The 24,836-nt window shown below is 35.9% G+C and overlaps 4 protein-coding genes and 1 non-coding gene across 5 annotated transcripts; 2 read left to right on the top strand and 3 right to left on the bottom strand.

Moving 5' to 3' along the window:
* Nucleotides 1–4,866: 4,866 nt before the first annotated feature.
* LOC137722055 (probable glutathione S-transferase) lies at nt 4,867–5,262 on the bottom strand. The gene has a single exon (XM_068461049.1). The coding sequence runs from the start codon at nt 5,260–5,262 to the stop codon at nt 4,867–4,869; it is 396 nt and encodes a 131-aa protein (XP_068317150.1).
* A 5,284-nt stretch (nt 5,263–10,546) lies between these two features.
* Nucleotides 10,547–14,266, top strand: LOC137723038 (rop guanine nucleotide exchange factor 7-like). Its single transcript, XM_068462191.1, has 7 exons — nt 10,547–11,315; nt 11,587–11,703; nt 11,832–11,986; nt 12,373–12,447; nt 12,527–12,817; nt 12,896–13,252; nt 13,344–14,266. Exons 1-7 carry the CDS (start codon nt 10,700–10,702, stop codon nt 13,848–13,850), a joined length of 2,118 nt encoding a protein of 705 aa, XP_068318292.1. The 5' UTR covers nt 10,547–10,699; the 3' UTR covers nt 13,851–14,266.
* A 154-nt stretch (nt 14,267–14,420) lies between these two features.
* TRNAP-AGG (transfer RNA proline (anticodon AGG)) lies at nt 14,421–14,492 on the bottom strand. The gene has a single exon. It is a non-coding gene; the product is annotated as a tRNA-Pro (tRNA).
* A 903-nt stretch (nt 14,493–15,395) lies between these two features.
* LOC137723040 (uncharacterized) lies at nt 15,396–16,298 on the top strand. Its single transcript, XM_068462193.1, has 2 exons — nt 15,396–15,812; nt 16,005–16,298. The coding sequence occupies exons 1-2, from the start codon at nt 15,473–15,475 to the stop codon at nt 16,019–16,021; spliced, it is 357 nt and encodes a 118-aa protein (XP_068318294.1). The 5' UTR covers nt 15,396–15,472; the 3' UTR covers nt 16,022–16,298.
* Nucleotides 16,299–17,786: 1,488 nt separating this feature from the next.
* LOC137723039 (uncharacterized) lies at nt 17,787–21,026 on the bottom strand. Its single transcript, XM_068462192.1, has 6 exons — nt 20,577–21,026; nt 19,914–20,001; nt 19,140–19,321; nt 18,746–18,806; nt 18,602–18,650; nt 17,787–18,061 (listed from the first exon to the last, which is right to left on the bottom strand). The coding sequence occupies exons 1-5, from the start codon at nt 20,700–20,702 to the stop codon at nt 18,634–18,636; spliced, it is 474 nt and encodes a 157-aa protein (XP_068318293.1). The 5' UTR covers nt 20,703–21,026; the 3' UTR covers nt 17,787–18,061; nt 18,602–18,633.
* Nucleotides 21,027–24,836: the final 3,810 nt, after the last annotated feature.

The raw sequence follows: 24,836 nt of genomic DNA, 5'->3' as shown, positions 1-24,836 counted from the left end.
TGTTCAATAGTCAATAATAATTTTAAAATGGTTATTTGATTGAGGAAAGATCTAGAAAATGTGCTTTATTGATAATTCTTCGTTGAAAACCGTATCTAAATGAGCTTATCTGCGGAAAAGATCCCTTCCGGATCTCTCCAACTAAAGTCCACCAATTAATTAATTTGGGTTCTTGAAATTTGATCTAACGACTATAAATAGAAGATCTTTTAAAAATTATAATAATTTTAGTCGTTAGATCAAATTTTAAGAACTTAAATTAATTGATCGGGTTGGTGAAAGAGATCTGGAGGAGATCTTTTCCCCTTATATGCCGTATTGATATTGTATTATTCTCCATCTGGTGCTACTGCTTGCTTTTATTTGTTTTATCATATATTACCTATTTGTGTTCAATTAGTCCAACTTATGTAAATTTTCCGATGTATTACGTCATTGCTTATCGTTAAGGGCCTCAATAATCAATATATTGTGACAAAGACTTCTTAAAGTTTTAAACTATTTTTATTGGGTGGTGTTGACGTGATTGACATTTCGAAAATTTTACTATACAATCCAAATTTCGTTATTTAAAAAAGAAAATACACTTATGAGTAATACATATTACATAATATTGAGATTTTGAGTGTCAATGACGTCAACGCCCTTTTCTCTTTAAACAACAATATAGAGGGTGGGTATTTAAGCTACATAATGAGCTAATTGTAATTGTGTTGAACTCAAATTCAGAGGAATCAAACTTAAGACCTTTAGTTTACAAATGAAGAGAAAAAACTTTCCAAATGGTAGATATATTGATTAGATAATTAGATTTAGGGTGCAATTAGAAGTCTCCAGATCAAAATAAGACAAACTGCTAACAATTTGCAACGAAGAGGCAATTGGGCTCCAAAATGCTATTCGGTTTGGGCTATAAGCCATAAAGTTTCAAAACAGATGGATCACTGGAGAATATGTTCAGAATCTTCTTCACGGTCACAATGACGGTAGTACTCATTTAGGCTAATTAGTCATTTTAGGGTACATTTGTTTGACATCACTAATTTTCAATGGACTGGACTTGATTACTTATTAGTAAAATCATGTATTTATTACGTGCATGGATTAAATTTAATGAGATTAAAGGAACTCGCATGGATTAACCTCCTCACTAGAAGGTTTTATAAAGCGCCCGAAAAGGAGATGACTACTAATCTTAATAATAATTACAACTAGGTGATATTAAAAGATAATAGTTTTGGTCACACATGGTTATAAGTATTGCTCAGTAAACCTTTGTTTTCGATGGGATCATAGCAAACAAGGCATTATATATATATATATATATATATATATATATATGTATTAAGAAAAAAATTGTCACTTCTCATAGTCATTGGTACTTGTCGTAGTTAGTAAAATATGACACGGGATATAGTACGTGAAAAATAACTACATGCATTATTTGGTAACTTTTCTAAAAAATTACTTAAAAAAATTTGGCCATTTTTTACATTTTAATAGATGAAATAGTTATTTTATTTCTTCAATAATATATTAAATTAAAAACGTTCACAATATGTGTTGTGAAATTCCATTACCGAATTCCACTATTCAATATTTCGTATTTCGTATTTTTTAGGAAATTAATCTTATTTTTAAGTTAATTTTGGAATTTTGGTTATTTAGTTATAAAGTTTGATTTTTTGTAATAAAAAATTCGTAGACCTTTTAAGGCCATTCTTAGTATTTTTGGATTGAGCTCGATCCTATGAGCGTGTAAGCGAAAACCATATACGAAACGGAGTTGTAACGAATAAACTAAGAGCTTCCAAAAGCAAGGTCAAAATGGTAATTTCCCTCGTATATGGCAGCTCAACCCAGCCCATATTAGGGGTGTTTCGAAATAAAAACTGGGTATGTACGACCCGTTTCTCTATTGTCTGGCCCGCGATAACCTGCTACCCGGGTGAATTTCCGAAGGCGATCTCGTCGAATTCCGACGACGATGAAACAAACACCACCACAGATCGACTCAGTGCTCCTCAAGCTTTATTTTTCACCCCAGGTCTTCGTTGTTTGGCTGTTGTTCGTGGTAGGTGGAATCCCCGAGTTTCCCGACCGACGATCATCGTCCTCCGTGCATTTCGACATCGACCTTCACTAGTTTTCAACTCACCTTGACCCCAATAAAACCCGATCAAGGTTCATGCCGTGGGAGCCCCCGTGCCGTCGAATCGACGTTCGAACGATTTTGGGGTTTCGGACGATCCATCGTCGTCCCGATGGAAACCACCTTCATGCTTTGAATCTAGTTTTGATACCCGTTTGACGCAATTCGATCATTTGGACTTGGTTTCGTAATTGACTACCACTCGATCTTTTTAGTACACAGAGATTCGATCATTGGATCGTCCTGAAATTATAGTGTGTTGTTTGTATGTTTTGAAGACCTTAGGAATTTATGGATCTGAAATCTAACATAAGAATCTTGTGGATTGGATTACTATAGTTGTTGATCGTACGATCCGACCGTTGGATCATCATAAAATTATTGTATGTGGTTATACATAATATTTGAGTATTTAAAAGTTTACAAATCGACTTCTAATGTGTGGATCTTCTGGATTGGATTACGTATGGTTGTTGATCTTACCGTTGACTGCGTTGATCAAGGGTTGATTTCTTGTCAAATTTCTCGAAACGTCTTCAATTACTCAAATTAAGTTTCCTAGAGACCCGACAAAGTTTAGAGGACCTATCTTGATCAATGAGCTATCCTAGATGATGTGTGCCTCCAATTGCGTGTAAGTGACACCTAACCAGAATTTATGTGTGTATTGAATTATAAATGACAGTAATGATATTGTGCAAATACTAGTATGAGCAGATAAGACGAGGGCCATATTAGAAGTATTATGTAGAACTTGTACTTATGTATGATTAGATAATTGTTGTTCATGTAGATTCAATAGTGCTTGTGTGTACTTACAATTGTGATTCATGTTGAATGAATGTATAATAGGATGATGTGATTGCACCATGTAACAATGTGGTACATGGATAATCCCACCTGGTTAATTCGCATTGGGGGACCACATGCATTGTAAGAGTGACTCTTGTTGATTAATCTATATTGGGTGTGTCACTGCCTACGTGGTTCATTATTTCTATAGGTGGTCCTGCCTGGTTAATCCGCGTTAGGGGACCTTACACATTCTAGGGGTGACTCGGTTAATCCGCATTGGTGGGTCATTGTCTACTTGGCTTCATTATTTCCATGGGTAGTTCCGTCTGGTTAATCCGCATTGGGGAACCACATTATTAGATGCATGCCTATGGTTTCACTAGTTAATCCGCATTGGGGAACCATATGCATTCTAGGAGTGATTCCGCCTAGCTAATCCTTGTTGGGGAATCATACGCATTCCAGGGTGATTCTGCCTGGTTAATCCACATTTAGGGATCATTGCCTACTTGACCACATTAGATCTATAGGTGGTCCTGCCTAGTTAATTCGTATTGGGGGCCCGCCCTATCGTATTGATGCCTATGGTTTCACTTGGTTAATCCACATTGGGGGTCAATACGCATTCTATAGTTGGATTATGTTGAATTGGTTTGGAATCCCTTGGTCCATAATCCCTTTTCCAAGTTGGTTGCTTTGAGTTGGTCCGGAACGTTAGATTCTTGTGAGTAGATGTTGCTCAAGGTTACACTTGTGTGTAATTTAAGATTACAATGTTGTTACCTTATAATACTAGTAGAAAATTAGGGCAATCCTTACGGATGTTGGATTTGTTACGATTAGTGAAGTGATGTTTGATAGTATTGATTGATTAATGTGGGTAAATATTAAACTTTGTGCCTTGTTGGTCCATTGAAATGTTATTGGTTATGGTTTTGTTATTAGAAATCTTTTTGAAGTATGTAAAAGATGGAATGACATATAGATTCATCACTTACGTTCGAAGTTAACTATAACTTTATATTTTATAGTTAGGAATGCCATGAGAAATGTTAAGAGTTTATCTAAAGATGAACTATGAATGACTTGATCTCGTGACAGGGTACATAGGCAATCTAAAGCAAATGTTAGATGCACTTATAAAATAAGAGGAAAATGTACTAAGGTATGGAACCGTTGGTTATTTCTGGTCATGTCTTGAAAGGTAGATAAGATATATGTTGGTATGTTCTGACATCACGTGTCGATCGTGAACAAATGTTGGGATCGGGGCATCACATGTGTGACACTAAAAGATGTGTGAAAATTACTTGTACTAAACATGAAATGTATGTAAGTATGTGTATAATACGAATGTTGTACGTTAAAGTTCTAAAATGTGTAATTTAACGAATTGTTGAAACTTGTATGGAAAATAAAAGTATATTGAAAAATTCATCTGTAATACGGGTATTATGTACGGATTTACTAACTATGTATAAACAATGTATTTTTTACATTTTTCTGTAGGGGGCAAATATTATAGTTAACGTTGTTCTGATTATATATAAATGGAAATCATATATTTCAATGATAATTAGTTGAAAAACTTTTATTTCATAGATTTCATAAAAAAGATTTGGCGGTATAGAGAATATATAAGTAACTAAGTACTTTGCAAATGGTGGATTACATAAGTGTATTAGACATTCTTCGTCAATTCATTGCACTCCGGTGTTCGAACTCTGCCCACCCGTCAATCTAGCTTAGAGTACATAGTAATATCACGTCTAACAAGATTATATGCATACATACGCGAGCGCGCGCAGACAAGAGAACGCGATCTAGCCACAAGTGCAATCCTGAAATTTTTCTTATAAATATCATGAACTACGAAATGCTTCGAAGTAAACCATCTTATGACTGATTTATGAACCGTTTTAGCCGGAAGTAGTAGTGGTGGTGGTGCTTTGAAGGCGACCACGGAAGTGGGCAACTAATTTATTTTTGGGAGGCAGATTTTCCTGAAAAACACTGCAAAACTCATCGCTCCAATTGTAGAGTTTGGGAAGCTTCTCTTTGCTCAACAGCTCCACTCCAACAAGTTCTTGAATGGTTCTAAGCCAGAAGGCTATGAAGTTGGCAACAATGTCCACAAGTCCAACGGTCTCTCCTGCGAAGAACTTCTTGTCTTTGAGCTCATTTTCCAGTATTTTCTGAAGCTCACAGGCTTCTTCCACAGCCTTCTCAGGTTCCTCACTGCCCCGGAGAGCTTTCCATGTTGCAGGCAAGCAATAAAGTAAACAAACAAAATACGAATTTAGCTTATTAGGCATATTATGGTGTGCAAAATTAATTAGTGCTGTCAGAAAATAGGACTATATAATGTTCACTTGCCAAACTAAAGATGTATAACTATTATATGAGACCACACATATCATGTCAGAATCAACTTGATCACTAATTCAGATTTTATGTAACCAGACATATGTTTTCAAGTTGTTAGTCTAGACCACTTTTTTTTTTTTTTTAAGAAACCTCAACGGTACGATATAAATTTTATTAATCTAGACTACATATATCATACAAGAACTTGATCAATAATTCATATTCTACCAACATATTATGTGGGGTCAGAAATGTATTGTCATGTTTGACCCAGACTGCACAAGTACAAAGTCTCCAGATCAAAATACGACAAATTGCTAACAATTTGCAACGAAGAGGCAATTGGGCTCCAAAATGCTATTTTTTTTAGCTTACCAACCTTGAAAGTGGGCTTATTCTACTTTCAACAAGGAGGCTGGGCCTCAATAAGATATTAAGTCTCAAAATAGATGGATCATCGGAGAATATGTTCAGAATCTTCTTCACGGTTAGATGCAATGACAGTAGTACCCATTAGGCTAATGAGTCGTTTTAGGGTTTTGGTGGATATGGTTCTTGTGAACTTGACTTAAGATCAATTTGGGTGATGTTTGCATTATAGTTGTTTGTGTAGCTTTTGTCCGCTTTAGTTTTGTGTCTTTTGTTTCAGTACAGAGTAGATGTTTTGATGTCATAGTTGAATTGTTGCAAGCTTTTTAACGAAATTTGTTGTTCGATAAGAAAACATGTAAAATTTCGCCAATGTCAATCGCTCACGCATGTAAGAGATTTATAATCATTGATCAAAATGTGAATTTTACAACGACCAAAAATCACCCACACACGTGTTGGGCAATTGATTGTAACACAACTCAACTTGGGGCCATTATGCTTCATTCACACCTCTAAACAAATGATCATATTTCCACATTTGCAAACAACAATAAACAAATAATTAGCAATGCGGTCCATCAATTATCTAGCGTGTTTCACATCTTTTTGGAAAGAAAAGGCCCAAATGGTCAGCTTTTGACTCCTCGGGAGTAGTACTCATACCATGTAAGTTGTTTACCATCATGAAAGTTTGCATTTGAAAATTGAAATGTAGGATGGAGCCATGGCAATAAATGGAAACACAAGCTTTAACAAGGAATCAACAACTTAAAGCACAAGAGTGGTACATCATACTATCATAGGCTCCATTTCTTTCGTTTTTGTAATTCAGAAGCAGCTTGGAATTGAAGCGTGTCTTTCCCTCTACGTCTATTCAAATTAGCAGTCAACATCCAAACAACGGTTGGGAGGAGCCTTGGAAGTCGGAACAAGAACAACAACCAAAATCATATCCTTCATCCGACGCAAATTGGAATTACATAATGCCTTGCACGGAAAGTCACCAACCAAAACAAAATGGAGATTAATTTAGATGGTTGAGACTTGAGAGATTTAATTAGTACCCAAGTCTGATCTTAATTTTAATTCTTTCTCACTAACTACTTTGGTCATCATTAATCATGATAATGCTTTATATTGTCCCGTGCATAAACAAAACTCATTTATGAACTGCTCCATTCAACCATGAACAAATCTTCTTTGCCGATAAGATTTCAAAGAGACGATTTAGGAGTTCACCACTAATTTACAGTCATATTGACTTTAACCTTATCGATAAGATTTAAAAAATTCCTCAAATTTCCCCCTAAAACTCAATTTTTGCATCACTTTCTCATATTCCGTTAATCTTTTAAAAATCTGTATCGATAACGGTTAAAACCCATTTGGAAGTTCAAATCAAGAACCCGAAATTTCATTAGATAGTGAAGACCCACCAAACCAAACTTGTTCTAATGTTTCCAGTGACAATGACCTTGATGCATAGTCCTCGGGCTTCAGCATTCTTCCCAATTTTGATCACAAACAAAACTCAATCAAAAAACCAAAATAAAAGCATTTCGCACAAGTATTTTAGCTCCAATACTCAATCCCCAAATATTGATTTTGATTTCGAGTTGGTGGGTTGCTTGAATTAGGGTACTTTGGGTAGGGAGGTGCGGCGGTAACGGAGGGGGAAGAAGAAGAACCTTGTTTTTTTAACTTTCCAAATACAATATATTATTTTTTTAAAAATATTATTTTGCACAACTGGCAATCAAAACAGAAATAAATGGGACTCGATCATGCCACGTTAGTGGACTGAATAATACAAAATTGACATAATATAAGAAAGTGATGCGAAAAGTGAGTTTCAGAAAATGAAGTGACTCAAAATTTTAAATAGAATAGATATAATGTAAGAAGGTGATGCAAAATTAAGTTTCAAGAAATGATGTGGCGTAATTTTTGCTTTAGCCGACAATGTAGAATTGAAAAGGAGTTATAACTTACGAGGGCCGTAACAACAAATAAGCCTTGAGTATATTCCGGATTCAGTAACTTATTAGCTAATCTGATATAGTAAACTTAAAGTAAAAACTAGTTGCTAGTTTAATTATAATAATGTTGATGTAAACAAAAAAAATGTTTATATAAACAATTTGAAACTCCTTTGAGAAGATAAAGATATTCCACCATTAATATGTTTTGTAGTTCCCAAAATATTTTACCCTAAAATTTGAATTATTTATTGGCTTTCTACGAACTTGGGAAACTTTCTCCAAAAAAAAACTTTCTCCAAAAAAAAAAAAAGAACTTGGAAACTCTGCTTCTAAAAGCCGGCTGCTTTTACTGGAATGCCCCGGACTTCATCTGCACGTAAACATTTCTTTTGGGGTTTCTTTGTATTTTCAAAATGAGTTTGCTAAGATTTTTTTTTAAAGTTATTTTTCTTTACCAAGAGTTTTCTAAGATTCATTTTGGATGCGTTTGTTGCACCGGACTGTCTCGAACTGGACTAGCTGCAGGGACTAAGTTGGACTGGTTTAAACTAGACTAAGCTGGATTAACTTAGTGATGCGTTTGGTGCAATGTCAGACTAAGAAGTAGGATAATACAATTTTTAACATGCAATTCACAAATCCGACACCAAATTAGTACAAACAACTCAAATTGGGTCCAAACAGGGACTCTTTCTTCTTCTTCTTCAGAAATTACAAGTAGGGACTCTCTTTCTTCTTCTTCTTCGCTGGAAATTACAAGCAGAGACTCTTTCTCCATGTCATTGTCCCTGAAGCCCCGGAGTACATTGCACACTACACACACACACACATAGCAATCTGCTTGAAACCCATCAAACAGTCAACACAACAGGTAGAATCCAATCAGTCCATAAAATTTAACAGATTAACAAACTCTAGCACATAAACTTTAACTAAATCGCATTATACAACCTGCAAAAACTTAACTTAAATTCTGAAATTCAACACCTTTCAATAAACCCAGATTCCATAAATAAATAAAAAATAAAAAAATAGATGGAAAAAATTCAAAAGAACCAGAGAGAGTGAGAGATGGAGAGAGAAAGGGTTACTTCGACTGGGATCGAACGGGGGAGGAGGAGGGGCGATTTAGGTGGAGGGCGACCAAGATGCTGATGAGGGCAAGCAGGACGCAGAGATGAGGGTGATGAGGATGAGGATGAGGAAGCAGGGCAAGGAGGGAGCAGGGAATGCAGGGAGTGATGGCGACGACTCTCTCTTGCAGGAAGAGTGAGGTTCTCTCTCACAGGTGGTCTTACGAGTCCGGCCGAAATTGGGGTTCTTGGCCAAGAACTCCTAACGAAGTCTTTAATCTCAGCGAGTCCCATCTAATATCATTAAACCTAATCCTTGTGCAAACCAAACATGAGACTACACTAGCAATCAAACACCCCCTTTAGTTCTTGCCTTTTAATTTTGGGTGATACGAAACACAAATACTAGTCTTTTAAGAACATGAGATTCTTGTCATTTAGTACTACGGTTAATTGATATTTTTCTTCATTTGTAAGTGAGAGATCTTAGGTTCGATTCTCGTCAAAGACGAATTTGAATTACATTATTGCTAGCCCATTGTGAGGCTAAGCCAATCCTCTCATTCTTAGTTTAGATAATATCGTTTGTTCAAAAAAAAAAAAAAAACACATGAGATTCATGACTACAATGGGAATATATTTAAATGTTTAATATCTTTCATCTTAGTTTAATCACGACTGTAACACATGTTTTCCAATCATAAGAAACAAATATGAAAGATAATTAACGTATATGCTCTAACCATACTTCTATCTTACTCTATGGAACTATTTACTAGTATGAGCACTAGATCCCAGAATTTATAGAACAAAATTCCCACACATCTCCATTTACTATGATCACACTTCACACAATAGGATTAGTAATTGAGTAATGTCAGGATTATCAATTTTTTAGACGACATTTGCAGATCATGTGATGTATTACCAATAAGAAATAAGCATGTTAATCAATACTTAAGTAATAATCTAATGTGTTCTTAAAAAAAAAAAAAGTAATAATCTAAGGGTAATTCTAGGGAGACCGAAAATTTAAACTAAATTTGCAAACATAATGATGTGTTACCAAAATGAAATAAGCATGTTAATTAATATTTAGGTAATAATCCAATTATCAGCAAGAACATCATTAGGCACCAATATAAAATAAGCATATTAATCAACGTTTAAGTGAAATATAATTTAAATAAACAGTCATGACAATTTCAGGTAGAAGGGCAATGTGGTCACTCGACACCAAATCCAAGGATAAATTGGTAGGCATCGTTGAGAGATCCGTCGATTGCACGATTGCCATAACCATTGTTTATTGTATTTTTCAAACCCAAGTTAGAATTATTAATACACGTTTTATCATTTTTAATCCTTGTTTAAGCAAAGCAGAGCAAATGCTAACAGAGAGAAAGAGAGCCACCGGCAATTAAGGTCTGATTCAAGAACACATTGATTGAAGGGGATTCACTCTCTTTGCATCCGAGTTTAAATTTCTTTATCTTTTGTACTGTAAAAAGAAGATATTGACAATTTTCTTACTTAGACATTCTTATTTAATCTTGTCATGCAGTTTGATAATCAAAACCTTCTATATTTTAACTCAACTTTTAGTTCTGCAAAAGAGAAATGAATTAAAATATAAATAATTTAACTGTTTGATTAACGTTTTTAAAATCTGTGTTAGAGTGAGAAATATAGTCAATTAATTTTAGTTAATTTTTATTACAGAAATAATTTTTAAAAGTTACTTAAAAAAGTAGATAATTCGAAGTTCGAACCATGCGAAGATAAAAGGTAGAAACATACGCTCTTCAAAGTTCAAATGCGTCTCTCTCTCTCTCGCTGTTCATGTGTTTGAGCAAGTTCCATTAATCATTACCAGCTCCACATTTTTGTTCATATAAATAAACCAAACCTCCTTCCGGAAGAATCATACTTTCACTGTCAGACATGGTTGAGACCCCATGGATGGAGCTTTCACTCACCAAGAAGAAAGAGAATCAAGAACCCACCTACAATTTCATCAACTCGAGCTCTGTCCGCCATTGCTGAGCTTCAGAAGATTCAACAGCCGCAACCCATTTTCCCTTTTCTGTTTCTGGGCGTCCAAGTATCTCCGGAACTTGCATTGCAGAGCTCGAATCTCCAACTCCTGCTGCTTAGGAAAGCTTCCGTACGATGGTATGGTGGTGAACAACTCTGCTTTCTGCGATTTGCCGGGTTTTGGTGACGAAGGAGGAGCTTCGATGGAGGGTTTGGTGGAGAAAGATGAAGTTATTGGGGAGAAAAGTGGCGATTTTTTGGCTGAAGCCTTGGATAAAGATGGGAGCTTTGAGGATTTGATTGAGGAGAAGGGTCGTGAGAGCTTTTCAAGTTCGAATTTTTTGACGTCGGAGACGACGGGGCAGGAGGAGGAGCAGAGCCACAGCAGCTCTGAGGAGTCGTCTTCGCCGCCGTCGTTGGGTTGGCCTGTTCAGAAAGGTGAGGCGCCGGATTGCACCAGTGAGAATGGTGATGAAGCGGCGGAGAAAACCCATTCAGATGATAGGAAACTAGAGAAACAAGGATCAACAATATCAGGTATTATTATTCCCCTCCAATTCATAACCGGTCTGGGATTGCTTTCGTAGGAAGCACTTTTGCTCATAAGCGCTTTTGATAGAAATGCTCTTGTGAGAAGCAACTATTTAGGGTTTAAAGTGCTTTTAGGACCTTGAAGCACTTTTAAAGTTGTCAGAAAGCACTTTTAACACTTACATAAACAATTCGAAATAGGCTTGACAACCAAGCTACATGTCAATTTGATGCATTTTCATCTAACATAATTTGGTTTTGGTTTATGGGATTCTAGAGACTGAGTTGATGAAGGAGAGGTTTTCGAAATTATTGCTTGGAGAAGATATGTCAGGTTGTGGAAATGGGGTTTGCACAGCATTGGCTATATCAAATGCCATTACTAATCTTTGCGGTACGCACTTTTAATTTATTTTCTCAATGTCTTAACACTAAGGATTGGTTGATTTGCGGCGTTGTTTAACGAAAATTTGTTATAGATTCCGATGCTAATTCTTCTTATTCTCTGGTTCCCTCTTGCAGCTACCCTATTCGGGCAACTTTGGAGACTAGAACCACTGCCGCAAGAGAAGAAATCGATGTGGCGAAGAGAGATGGAATGGCTTCTTTGTGTGAGTGATCACATTGTTGAGCTGATACCTTCTTGGCAGACTTTTCCTGATGGAAGCAAATTGGAGGTATGATCTGATTCCAACATTGATTAAAAGAATAGTATAATAATTCAGCTTTCGATATGGAAACCCTTGGCGCAGCTTTATATATTGTACTGAGTGGCAAGAAACATCTGAAAGAATGATCAAAATTCTCAATTGTGAGTTTTAGTGAGCAATTCCTAGTATATTGCAGTAATGAAGCGTGCGCTATTTTAACTGTGCTGCGTTATAAATGGTGCATTGAAATAGAAATGCAGGCGTAGAGCCTTTTATGTTCATATAAGTCACGTGATGATTTTTTGATAAGCAACCGCAACTATAAAGGGTAGGGCAATGAAAACGTTGGGTTAGGGGGCTAATAAATGATCAGTTCCTTGAAATTGTTCTGACTCATATATATTTCAATTCAGGTCATGACTTGCAGACCGCGCTCAGATCTTTACGTTAATCTCCCTGCCCTTCGTAAATTGGACAACATGCTTCTTGTAAGGTTCTAAAAAACTTTTCCCCTGATACATAGATCCAGTTTGCGAGTTCCATTCTGAATTTAGCCAATCCTTGCAGGAAATCTTAGATGGCTTTAACAATACGGAGTTCTGGTACGTTGATCAAGGGATTCTGGCCCCAGATGCAGATGGGTCAACCTCTTTCCGAAGAGCATTTCAGCGCCAAGAGGAAAAGTGGTGGCTACCTGTGCCCCGAGTTCCTCCTGGTGGACTCCATGAAAATTCAAGAAAGCAATTGCAGCACAAGCGTGATTGCACAAGCCAAATATTAAAAGCTGCCATGGCAATCAATAGTATTACTCTAGCAGATATGGAAGTCCCCGAATCATATCTGGAATCTCTTCCAAAGGTTGGAAACGTTCAAGATACCTGTGATATGTGATTACAAAGACATAGTTGTTAAACTTTTGTTTTAACTTGGTTTCAGAATGGAAGAGTAAGCTTAGGGGATGTTATTTATCGATACATTACATCAGATCAGTTCTCCGCAGAATGCCTGCTTGATTGCCTTGATTTGTCCTCTGAACATCAAGCCCTAGAGATTGCGAATAGAGTGGAGGCCTCGATATATATGTGGCGTAAAAAGGCAAACCCAAAACCTACAAGTATTTCGAACAGATTTGGTTCGAAGTCATCATGGGAAATGGTCAAGGAGCTGATGATTGATGCAGAGAAAAAGGAGTTGCTTCCAGAAAGAGCAGAAAGTCTGTTAATGTGCTTGAAGCAACGCTTCCCTGGTCTTCCACAGACAGCCCTCGATATGAGCAAGATTCAGCACAATAAGGTTCCGACTTTACCACTAAAAAGCTTTGTTCTCATTGGTGCCTTCTAATTGTTTTTTCTTTGTACTTAATTGGTCAATTTTGATCTGCTAGGACGTCGGGAAATCCGTTTTGGAGAGCTATTCAAGGGTTTTGGAGAGCCTGGCATTTAACATCGTGGCACGCATTGATGACCTGCTTTATGTAGATGACTTGACACGACATTCTGATCAGTTCCCATCAATCTCGAAAGTTAGTATGATTCCACACAAGAGCACTCCTACTCCATACTCGGTGCCCATCTCAAGCACTCCATACAAAACACCTTTCGCCACACCAAGCTTTTCACCCTCACAGCTAGTTAGCCCTCTGAGGGGAGACAGATCACCATTCATCACCAGCGGCAAGATCCCTCAACGTGGGTTGGGTGTTAAAAAAGTCCTGACTGATTATCTTAGCATCGATGCAAAAGGAAAAGACTACAGTGATCCAATTGAGAAACCAGATTCAGTAACAAACACAATGCAAGAAACGCTAGGGTCTCACATGCGAATGGATTCTTTTGAGTGTACAAAAGCATCAAGGAGCCCGGGATCACAAGACTCAGTCACAGAAGAATGAATCCATCGGCTGACCATGCAGAAGTGTTCAGCCACTTCAACTAGGTCCTTTATGCGTGTTTTTTAAGGACATAGGAGGACATCTGAGAGAGGGGAAGGTTCATTGGGTTGTCGACTCTCGTTAGAACAAGATGTCTGCAACGGTGATGAGTTGAGTGTTTTATGTTTTAGATGTGCATCCCTGTATTACAGTTTGGAGTTTGTTCCGGACCCGAGTCGCAGTTTGACCTCGATCAAACAGTGGTTGTAAAGATAGAACTAAAAATTTTACACTAGTTTGGATAGAATATATGAAGTCTGATTATTTTCTCATGCAGTGGATATGATGAATTATATGATAAAATTCAGTGCAAAAGTGTTCAAGTTTGTGCGGTATCAGCAGACTTTGCTCTAGGATTTCCTGAATAAAATAAAATAATGATGGCAATTTTCACAATAATTATGTTATTGTTTATGAATTCATTACTTCTTTTTTTTCGGTCATAAATCCGTATAAAATACTGGTAAATTTCCAAAATACAGTCATCTCATCTGCCATGGACAAAAAACTTACAAAAGGAATAAAAAGAAAGGGGCATTCCGAGAATTGAACTCGGGACCTCTCGCACCCTAAGCGAGAATCATACCACTAGACCAAATGCCCACTTTTGATGCTAAGGACAGGTATATACCTATTTTATCTGATCCACTGTCACTGAGCAGGTTATCAATTTGCACAGAAGTCCTTAAGAAAAATGCCTTTGTATTTTGCGCCATAATTAGCTCTTCTTCAAGGGGTTTTCACGTATTTATCGTTGTTTCTTGCATCATAGTATTCTGAACTAACTGTTATTATACAAGCGATGTTGGTGATGTGAAGATTGAACACATAATTTGAAATGCATAGATAAAATGCTCTTAACCACTTGAGTTAATAGTTCCTTACTAGACCTTGATCATTAAGAAATGTCCAATATCTATATGCAGAAGGAGCTAGAATTAAAATTGTTAGGAGGTCTGTTAATTATAATACTGAAATTTTAGTTGCATGGCCATATAAACAAATCAATTTGGCTAATTGAAGAAAAAATTTACAAGGAGGGTTATTCGAACTTGAATGCAATAGGCTGATATACTATATTCTAACCAACGGACTTGATGCGTACACCTGCTTTTGTTGAAGTGGTTCAACAGTTTTAACCTAGTGTGGTGGTTGGGTTTAACCTAGTGTGGTGGTTGGCTACACGTATTCACATACGAAGAGGATGGAACATGGTCGGTAATGGAGCTTTTGGAGAATTGGGGTGAGGTGTCTCAGCAACAAGGGTTTTTGAGGATCCTCACTGTCAGTAATGGTTGCATCTCAAAATCTCTAATGATCAAATGCCAGTCTTTTATTGGAGCAAAGTGAAACAGATGTCTCAGACCAATTTCTGTACCCAAAAGTGCTTAAAAATAAGCAATAATTTGGTTCTAGTGCCACTTCCACTAGTAGTGAGTGGATGAATGGAAAACCCACATTTTCTGCTCTGATTCAAGTATAAAAACCCCATCACACACAGATTATTTCATTGTACCATGGTGGAATTGTGAGATATAACTTTTCATTAACTTCAAACTTCTGCATTGTGAACCAACACAAAAATGGCAGCTGCAGTGAAATTTATTTGCGTGTTAGGGTTTCTTGCAGTTTTCAGCATTGCTATGATTGAAAGGGCTGATGGGGCAAGTGCTTGTGGAAAAGCTAGTCCAGACGAAGAGGCCGCCAAGCTTGCTCCTTGTGCAGATGCCGCACAAGATGAAAAAGCTGCTGTTTCCGCTAGTTGCTGTCAGCAAGTCAAGAGGATGGGACAAAACCCTAGCTGCCTCTGTGCCATCCTGCTTTCTGACACTGCCAAGAGCTCTGGTGTCAAGCTTGAGGTTGCGATAACCATTCCCAAGCGCTGCAACTTTGCCAACCGCCCAGTCGGTACCAAGTGCGGAGGTAAATTCATAAATACATGCATTCTCAATCTGATACATACAGAAAAACTACTAAAACATAAAAAAAACAACGCTTTTTTTTTTTTACGTAACTGTCAAACTGTGATTTATAAATAACAACCCAACCTTTTTTTGTGTTTGATACTATTTTTTGACTAATATAATATGACTTAATGCGACGTTAATGTTGCAGGCTATACTCTGCCGTGAATGAATGTAAGGAAAGGTTGAAGGCCATGGAGTCGTACGTCTGGTTAAGATATTTGAAGCAGTTGGCTACTAGTGTGACTAATTAAGTAGGATTACTACTCTGTAATTTGGCAATAAATTAAAGCTAGTAGCCCGTATCATGTATATGTATCCTGGCCTTCTCGTACAATAAAAATATGCAATTTCCCGGAACCTTGTAACTTGTTTGTTTTGTGCCACACCTAAACGTTAAGTTGTCTTGGATTCTATTGATATGTTTACGTAATTTGAATGAGAGAAATTTCGAATGAGAATGATGAGAAATCATGAATTAGAATGGTTTCTGATTGTTCAAGTATAAGATAAATTACCTGCTCGTTAATAATGTGATATCTTAATTCATATATGAAATAATTGATTTTTAATTCAGGAACCACTTAATTTTTGTATAAATCATATAAACAAACGCATGATACCAATATCTTTGTACGCTCATTTTCGATAAGTAGACATATCCTTAATGAAATTGGAATTAGTCATAAGCTGAAATGAATGATTGGATTTGGACAATTGGAGACAAAACATTCATTGTAACGTCAAAGTCAGAAGCAACTTTGTAAAAGCGTGGCAGAAGAGTCTTCCTCCACGCCTACAATCTTCTTTAACGACCAGAACTTAATTAACGACCATGGTGAAAGCTACGTCTCACCAAACATAGGATAAGGACTATTCCATTAGGTTTGCTACTTGGATAGGTCGACCCCAGAATCGAAAGCTGGGATAAGAACTCGAAAAGAAGGTTTGGAAAGCAAGATAATCCTGGCTTTAATGGGCACCGCCCTTGAAGACTAATTTGTTAGTTTCTTGTATGTTGGCACTAACAAATGGAATCTTAAATTTGAGGTTAGCTAGGAGAGTCAATGAACTTTTAATCCGACTGAAAATGACTTACAAGGAATAGGTTCATCGTCAATCTTTTTCGGTTCAATAATATAATGTTAGGTATAAATTTTTCTCTATAAGGAGTTCGCATTTCTAAAATAATATGATGCTACAGTAATTATTAACCTCTTCCACGTAAATTGTTGTATTGTTTTAGTGGATATCCAAATACCCAGTTTCTTTTTACCATTTAAAGTGAAGAAGTGAATAGGAGGAATTGGGTGGAGTGAAAGATGAGGTTACTTCTCAAGTCATACTTATCTTACCATAATGAATCCGAACTCCACATTTAGACAAGAATCAATTAGATTACCGGTTCATATTCAGTCTAACAAAAGAATAATTTTGTCATACATAGATATATTGTTAAAACTAAATGTGAACTAAGTGAAAGATGAGGTTACTTCTCTTGTCATACTTATCTTACCATAATGAATCCAAACTCCACATTTAGACAAGAATCAATCAGATTACTAGTTCATATTCAGTATGACAAAAGAATAACTTTGTCATACATACTTGTATTGTTAAAACTAAATGTGAACTAAACACCAACAAAAATCAATCAGACTCGTAATTGATACACACAATCTAACAAGAGAACATTTTTTAGTGAGGATAACCCTATCATTGAGACTGAGGTGATTTAAAAAACCAGCCACACGTACATCATAGGCTCGGTTTGGGTTCATCCCCGTCAGTAAGATTCTATCTCAGGTAACAAATTTCATGGACCACAGATGAGTAGATCAGAGACTACAAACTATCCATCCATCCTAAAAGCGAAAAAAAAAAAAAAAAAAAACAAAAAAAAAAAATGAGAATAGAGATAAAGAGAACCAAATGCAATTAAAAGTACAAACCATTCATTTAACATAAACTAAAATAACATCCAAATCTTCAACTACATTACAGCAGTTGAGGTTAATTAAGTCACTAAACCAAACATCCTTTACAGTAACAGAGAGTACGTACTTTACAGAGAACCTAAAGAAGGTGCGCACATATATATCTCTCTCTCTCTCTATTTATATATATGAGTACTGTGTTTGGGGGCTGGAGGAAAACAAACCAGCTGTCCACAATCACCTGCTGCTACCCTATTTCCTTCCTATATATCTGCAAAGCACAATACACAAAGGTCACACAAATAAAACTACGGAGGACAACATTGATGAATTTGAAACGAGAAGAACCAAAGTTAGGTGTTTCGGAAACTAAATCAACCATTTGTGATAAAAACCCTTGTATATGTATTAATAAGAGGGTAAAAAACTGTGGTGAATATGGTAAGATTCTAAAGGAAAATGTCATGATTGACCAATAGGCAAGTTAATAAATGAAATTCACCGAGATCAAAGAAAGGAAAAGATAAGGTCAATGTAGACGATGTGCTAACGATAGGACGCGTCTACATAGTACATACTTAAACGTATGCTTGTGTATTCGTTCATAGGTCAAATTAGATGTGTAATTAATGGAATGATTGTTGAAGACTTAAATGCTAGATGACGTGCGATTGACAAGAAGTGTCTATATAGTACATACTAAAACGTAGGCTTGCATATTCGTCCATAAGTCAAATTAGATATTAATTATTAGAATGATTGTTGGAGACTCGAATGGTAGATTCCTAGCAATGTTTCAGAAGTAACATACCTTGACGAGTATAAGCCTCGGCAAAGGAGCACTTAGTAATAGAGGGAACCTGCAGCGATGGATAATTTGGAAGAAAAACGACGTCAGAAGTTGAGAACACTACATACAGATTTCTCCAGTAAACAATTGCAGTATGATTTATACCTTGCCACCAGTTTCCTCTACAAGCACTTCCCGAATCATCCTCGGTCCCATCTTTCTTGTACTGAAATTATCAGGAAATAATCCCCCAATTAAGAACAGCCTTAATCTAAATGAAAATTCCTTAATTATATAGTAAATTTGTACAATTTGCTACATCCCCTGACATAACATGCCACACAAGATAAAATCTAGCGTGCCACACCCATGTGTCAATATCTCTCATCACGTCACTTGTTATGTCCCACCACAAAAGGATACAGACACACAATACACCCGGTGATTATACATAAACATTACAAAGAAACATAACATAATACACCCGGAGAATTTCCACAATTACTCTATTAGTGTTTGGATTATACATAAACATAACAAAACAAAGAAAAACGCTCACCGTAGAATTATATTCGGGGCTCTGGGTACTCTGAGGGTAAGAATAAATATCTTGGCCACCATAATAGATTGATGAACTGAGATGGCAAGGTTGTTGCACTCTCTGATCCCTATAGATGGAGTTTATTATGTCCTTATTTGATATGCTCTTACTCTCACCTTCGCTCTCTTTAGAGGCACCATCTGCAGCAGCAACAACACGGTATCCATCTGAATCAAACACTTCCCAAGCACACAATTCATACTTTAAAAACCAACAATTACTTGGTCTGCCGTTACAAATAAATTTTTTAAAAAAAGGCAACCCAAAGATAAACTATTTTATTTGCAAAGAAAATAAGCAAATGTTTCACTTTAGAATGAATAGTGCAGAAGGAAAATTCTGTTTCCAAGGCAAAGTATGGAGGACTTTAAAAAGTTTAAAGGCAGATTGACTAAATATATATTTCCCTAGAAAGTACTTATGCTCACGATCTTTTTCATTAGAAACTTTTTTTTTATTTATTAAAAGCAGGTCGAAAAAATAAAAATTCTAAGTGCTTTCAGAATAAACAGAAAGAACTTCCATATACTGTACAACCCAGAAGTACTTTTGGCCATGGGCCCCTGGTGATGTTCATAAATAATAGGTTAACCCAGTTTATGCCTGGCATGCAGAAAGCAGCAATCTAAACAAAACAGCAAAAAAAAAAAAGAAAAAGAAAAAATGAAAGTACAAAACTTTGGCCATAACAAAAGAAAAACAACATTTGAAAGGTAGAAAAAGCATGCAAACCTGGCTGATCTCCGAGCTTGAAGTGCAATGGTTCATCCGAGAGCTTTTTCCCAGTGAATTCTGAATGCACAGATTCCCTCCCTAACACCTGAATCAACAACATCACAAGTCAGCTCAGAGAATGGTACAGCAGAAAAATAAACAAATATATACACACACTTTACAGAATCTATTAATCTAATAAAAGGGTCAGTCAGGAGAGAGAGGGAGAGAAAGAGATTCAAAGAGCAAAAGTTTAGAGGAGAGATAAAGCAAAATCCATTCAAAAGAACAAACAGATACTACTTTTATAATTCTAAACCTTTTCATTAATAAAATAATGTTATCATCCATTCAGAAAACGGATGACAATTGAGGGTTTTCACCTAGTTTGGGAGACAATATAGATAAACCCCACCAAGATTTTACGAGAGAAAGTTGTAAGAACATCCCCAAAACAATGTAAATTGTAAAATGACACATAGGCGAAGGCTTTAAGCTAAATCAATGAAAAAAACAGAACCCCATTTTTCATTAAACAAAACCTAGCAAGAATTGTCAAAAATTCAAAAATGCAGAGATAAAAACCAAAACCCAATTGAATAATAAGAAAACAATAAGAAAAAAACCATCAAGAATTTCAGAAAATCAGAAAAATAAACAGGGGAATAATAGCAATAATACCAAATCCTTGGAGGGAGGCGCAAATATGGCCTCAAAAATCCCAGAAGAAGCAGATGACTCCTTCGACCCGAAAAGCTCAGAAGTGAAGGAAGACGACGACGACCCAGTTTTCTTTCTTCCCTCCATTTCTCTCTCCCTATAAGAAACCTAAACCTGTCTCGCTCTCTGTTTTATTTATTAGCAGAGTCAAGGTGTATATATAGGGTGATATATGTATGTGTGGGGGGTGTATATATATTGAAAAGTAGCACCGTCAAACGAAGCTTAACAAATAAATAAAGTTAAAAACCGAAGCAAGATGATTATTATTTTCTTTTTGCTGCAAAACAAAACAGAAAGAAAGCAAGATAGATAGATTGATAGACAGATAGATAGATAGATACAGAGAGAGCAAATAGAATCGGAAAAATAAAGGAGAGTGAGGAAAGGGAGAGACACGTGAAAGATCAAACCCCCTTTTCAGTTAAATACGAAACCGTCGCTCCCACCCTTTTAGAAGCCAAGGACGACGCCTACCCTTTTCGAATTTTCCTAATTTTTTTTGTATTATTTAATTTAATTTAATTTTTGGTTTTTTTTTTTAATTTTGGAATGATTCGCCAATTAAAAAAAAGACTTTTTAGTTAAAATGGTGGTTAAAATTAACTCTTTCTTTTGGTCCTCGACAATAGAAATCGATAAAAGTGGTCATTGAGTTTGTTCACAGTAAATTATTTTCGTCGTTCGATGAAAAATTTGTTAAACATTAACACTTTCAAAGGGTATTTTTGTCAAACTAACTTCTCCCCTTCATGATAATTAGTTGTGCTAGTTTTAGAGATTATTTTAGCTAAAATACCAAAAAAATATTGGTATCTTTCCTCTCTCCCTGCACCTCGCTTCATTTGGAGCAATACTTCGGTATTTTTCCAAAGCACTTTCACAAAATATTATTATATACTTATATTTTAACACATTAAATGGTACATCACATGGCGAAGTTCTTCATGCTCATAATCGTAAATATTTCTCCATTTTTTTTTTATAAAAGATATTCTACATTTCAGTGAACATGGACAATCCATTGCAATGGTATAGGGATTGACCTAGGCTAAGCCGACACTAACTAGGATCGAAATCAATACAAGTGAGTGAGGATGCTCATCGAATCTTCTTTGTGAGGATCTCGTGAATTCTTCAATCGCATCTGTTTATTGTACATTGTACGGTCAATTTTCGTCAAGTACGGTTTATATTCAACTTTAAATAAAAGAATTTACAATAATTTCTAACCTCACGATATACGATGAACGGATGTAATTTGAGGATCTTTGAGAACCTTACAAAGAGAATCCTACGAGAATCCCCACTAAATACATACGTCATGATTATTCCTGTGAAATAAACATGGAATTTTCACTTATAATAGAGAAAAACAACCCTAGACAATAATATTAGTCGGTTTGTTTTATCTATTTTTATTTTGTTCTTTTCTATTGTTTCTCTCTTCATCCTCCAACCTGTCAAGAAAAGTTACAGATTTGCGCCATGTGGTCAGGGTGACGTCGTTGTGAAGAGATTTGTTAGTATATGATTAGGGTGATGTCGTTGTGAAGAGATTTGTTAGTATATGATCAGGATGACGCCGTTGTGGAGAGACTTTTTAATGTGTATGGCATACCATCAGATACATTAAATATAATCATAAAATTAGTTGAAAATTTAAAATAAAAAATCAACAATTATGTTATGATATATAATGTATTGAATCATGATTTCAGCATATTAAAAAATTTCTTGTCGTTGTGAGCCGTCCAAATAAATCCCAACCTTTTACTGCCACGAATACCTAGTGGACAGTAACAACGCTAGCCCAACCAGACCCATATTTGACTTTTTGCAACGTAATCTCTTGGGCTTGTTTTGGACAATAAATGGGGTTAAGGGTGGGGTATATAAAGAAAATGAGAGAGCCACCTTATCTTTTTATCTTGTCGGACCAAACATAGACGGGTCTCCTTCTCCCCTCCCCTGTTTTTTTCAAGCTTGGATTTGGAGTTTGGAAATTGAAAGTTACACTGTATATACTATGATGATTATTTGAACAAGAGGATTGCTAGGAATTCTCATTTGTATATTTTCATTTTACTTTTTTATTTTTTTTTCTTACTATGAAATGTTGCTTGTTGATCAAAACTATCTATTTATGCACAAAAAAATAACTAAATCTGAAATATTTTAATCATAGGATGATTATCTAATAAATACACGAACCATCTTTTTCAAGTAAACTCATAAATTTGACAATGTTAATCGAATAGTTAAACGATTTCTGATTTGGTTGTTTTTTTTACAAAGGTTGATCTTTAAAGGGCCTTCTAGATAGTAGCCGATCATCAACTACATTATAAGATGAGAAAGAGATTTAAGAAAACAGAACAAGAAAGTTCAAGTGAAAAAGGTGTTAGCATCTTTCTTTGAAGAACATGATAAAAGAGTTGGTTTTTCTTGTTAGACGTTTGATCAAGCACCTGGCACATGTCACATGCCAAGAACTGTACGTATGACTTTATGAGGTTAGCCAAGAGGTGTGCACAAGGTCTGCCGACCCCTGCCCAGAGATGGCACGATTTGCCGATACATGATTTTGTCAAGCATTTAGTGGCATCATGAGGTCGTACACAATAAATACTGGTTGATATAAGCACAACTGAACGAGCTCTAAATATTGCTAATATGGAGGATTTGGAGGTGAAATATATACAGAAAAATGTACATTACGTCTTGTTGTAAGAAAAAATATCTTCGATCTTTGTGATTCGTTCTGTTGGATAAGAAAGTTTGCATATACAGTCATCGACATCATTAATACTAATACAAGATATGTTTGAAGAAAGTATTAGTGCTTAATAATTAACATCCACTATTAGTGTTTAATAATGGTTCGATATGTAATTAGTGGAGTTGAGTTGATGAGAAATCTGATGATGGGACGAGGGGCCACGAGCACCCCACAAGGAGCAAGTGAGGGCATCACAAGTCGAGGAATGAGAGATGGGACATGGCAGGAGGTCCAGTCGTCGTCGGTTGCGTTGTGTACAACTGAGGGTCGCCGCACGACGTGCGTGTGTACAATTTTAGGCCACATGGATTGTCACCGTTTTAAACAAAGGAATCATTTACTCTTTCATTCGTTTATTCTTTCACAAAATCATTCACTCTTGTTTGCCAAAAAAAAAAAGAATCACTCACTCTTTTTATTCATTTGGCAATTTGCGGGTAGAAGTAGAATAGACCACACAAACCGAGTAACTTCCATTTTTAATAATCATGATCTCTTTCTCTCTCTTTTTTATCGATAAGAAAACCAAAATTACAGAAGAATTTGATTCTCACACACTTTTGTCTTTCTTTGTACACACTAATTCAAAGATGCACGTAAGAAGAAAGAGTGTCAAAATAAATTTTCATACAAATATGTATTATGAGGGAATTTGAACTTAAATGCAAAGTGGAAAGAACATTCTTATAGTCCACTTAGGATTCGTTGAGAAGTGCTTTTAAAATAACTAAATATTGATTCCAAAAATATTTTTTTAAAAAACGCTTTTAACCATTTTAGAAGTAGTTCCAATGAGCCCTTAAACCTTTGGATTCTATGCTTCATCATTACCAAAAATAAAACTTCATTATTGAAGACATAACACAACATTCACTTTTCACAAATGAGTTGCATTTGCAAAAGCGTTTCTTTTACACTCAAGAACCTCACACCCATCCCTCCTCCCTCTTATTTTTTTGTTAACAAAAAAAATTACACAAATTAACCAATTAAAAGCGGGGGGACGAAGACCAAATCCGCAAAAAGAGACAATCAACGAAAATAATAAAAGTTGAAATCGTGAACTACTAATGAAATGAAATGTCATGAGGATGGGTAGACGCTATAAAAGTTGAAATCGTGGACTACTAATGATAAGCATAACTACCTACCAAATAGAGGTTCAAGTATGCAATCTAATTACCTTTTCGATAATTATGGATACAAATAAAATGCATAAAAGAAGACGCCATAAACAATTATTCCAATCCACTATAAGAAATCAAGGACTCGCAGTAGATGCGTTGAAAAGTATTGAATTACTAATGTGGATTTTGTTTCAGTACAATTGTATTTTGAGTTCCTAACCAAGCTACACGAACAATTTTAGTAAAAACTCTAGCCCCTCTTTTATCTCTCCTCCTCTTAGGAAACCTTAAATATGCAAAATTCATAGCCAC

This window comes from Pyrus communis, chromosome 17, assembly GCF_963583255.1.
Source record: "Pyrus communis chromosome 17, drPyrComm1.1, whole genome shotgun sequence".
In the NCBI taxonomy this organism is placed as follows: Eukaryota; Viridiplantae; Streptophyta; class Magnoliopsida; order Rosales; family Rosaceae; genus Pyrus; species Pyrus communis.
Note: the sequence above shows the minus strand (reverse complement) of the source record. Positions and strands in the feature narration are given on the sequence as shown.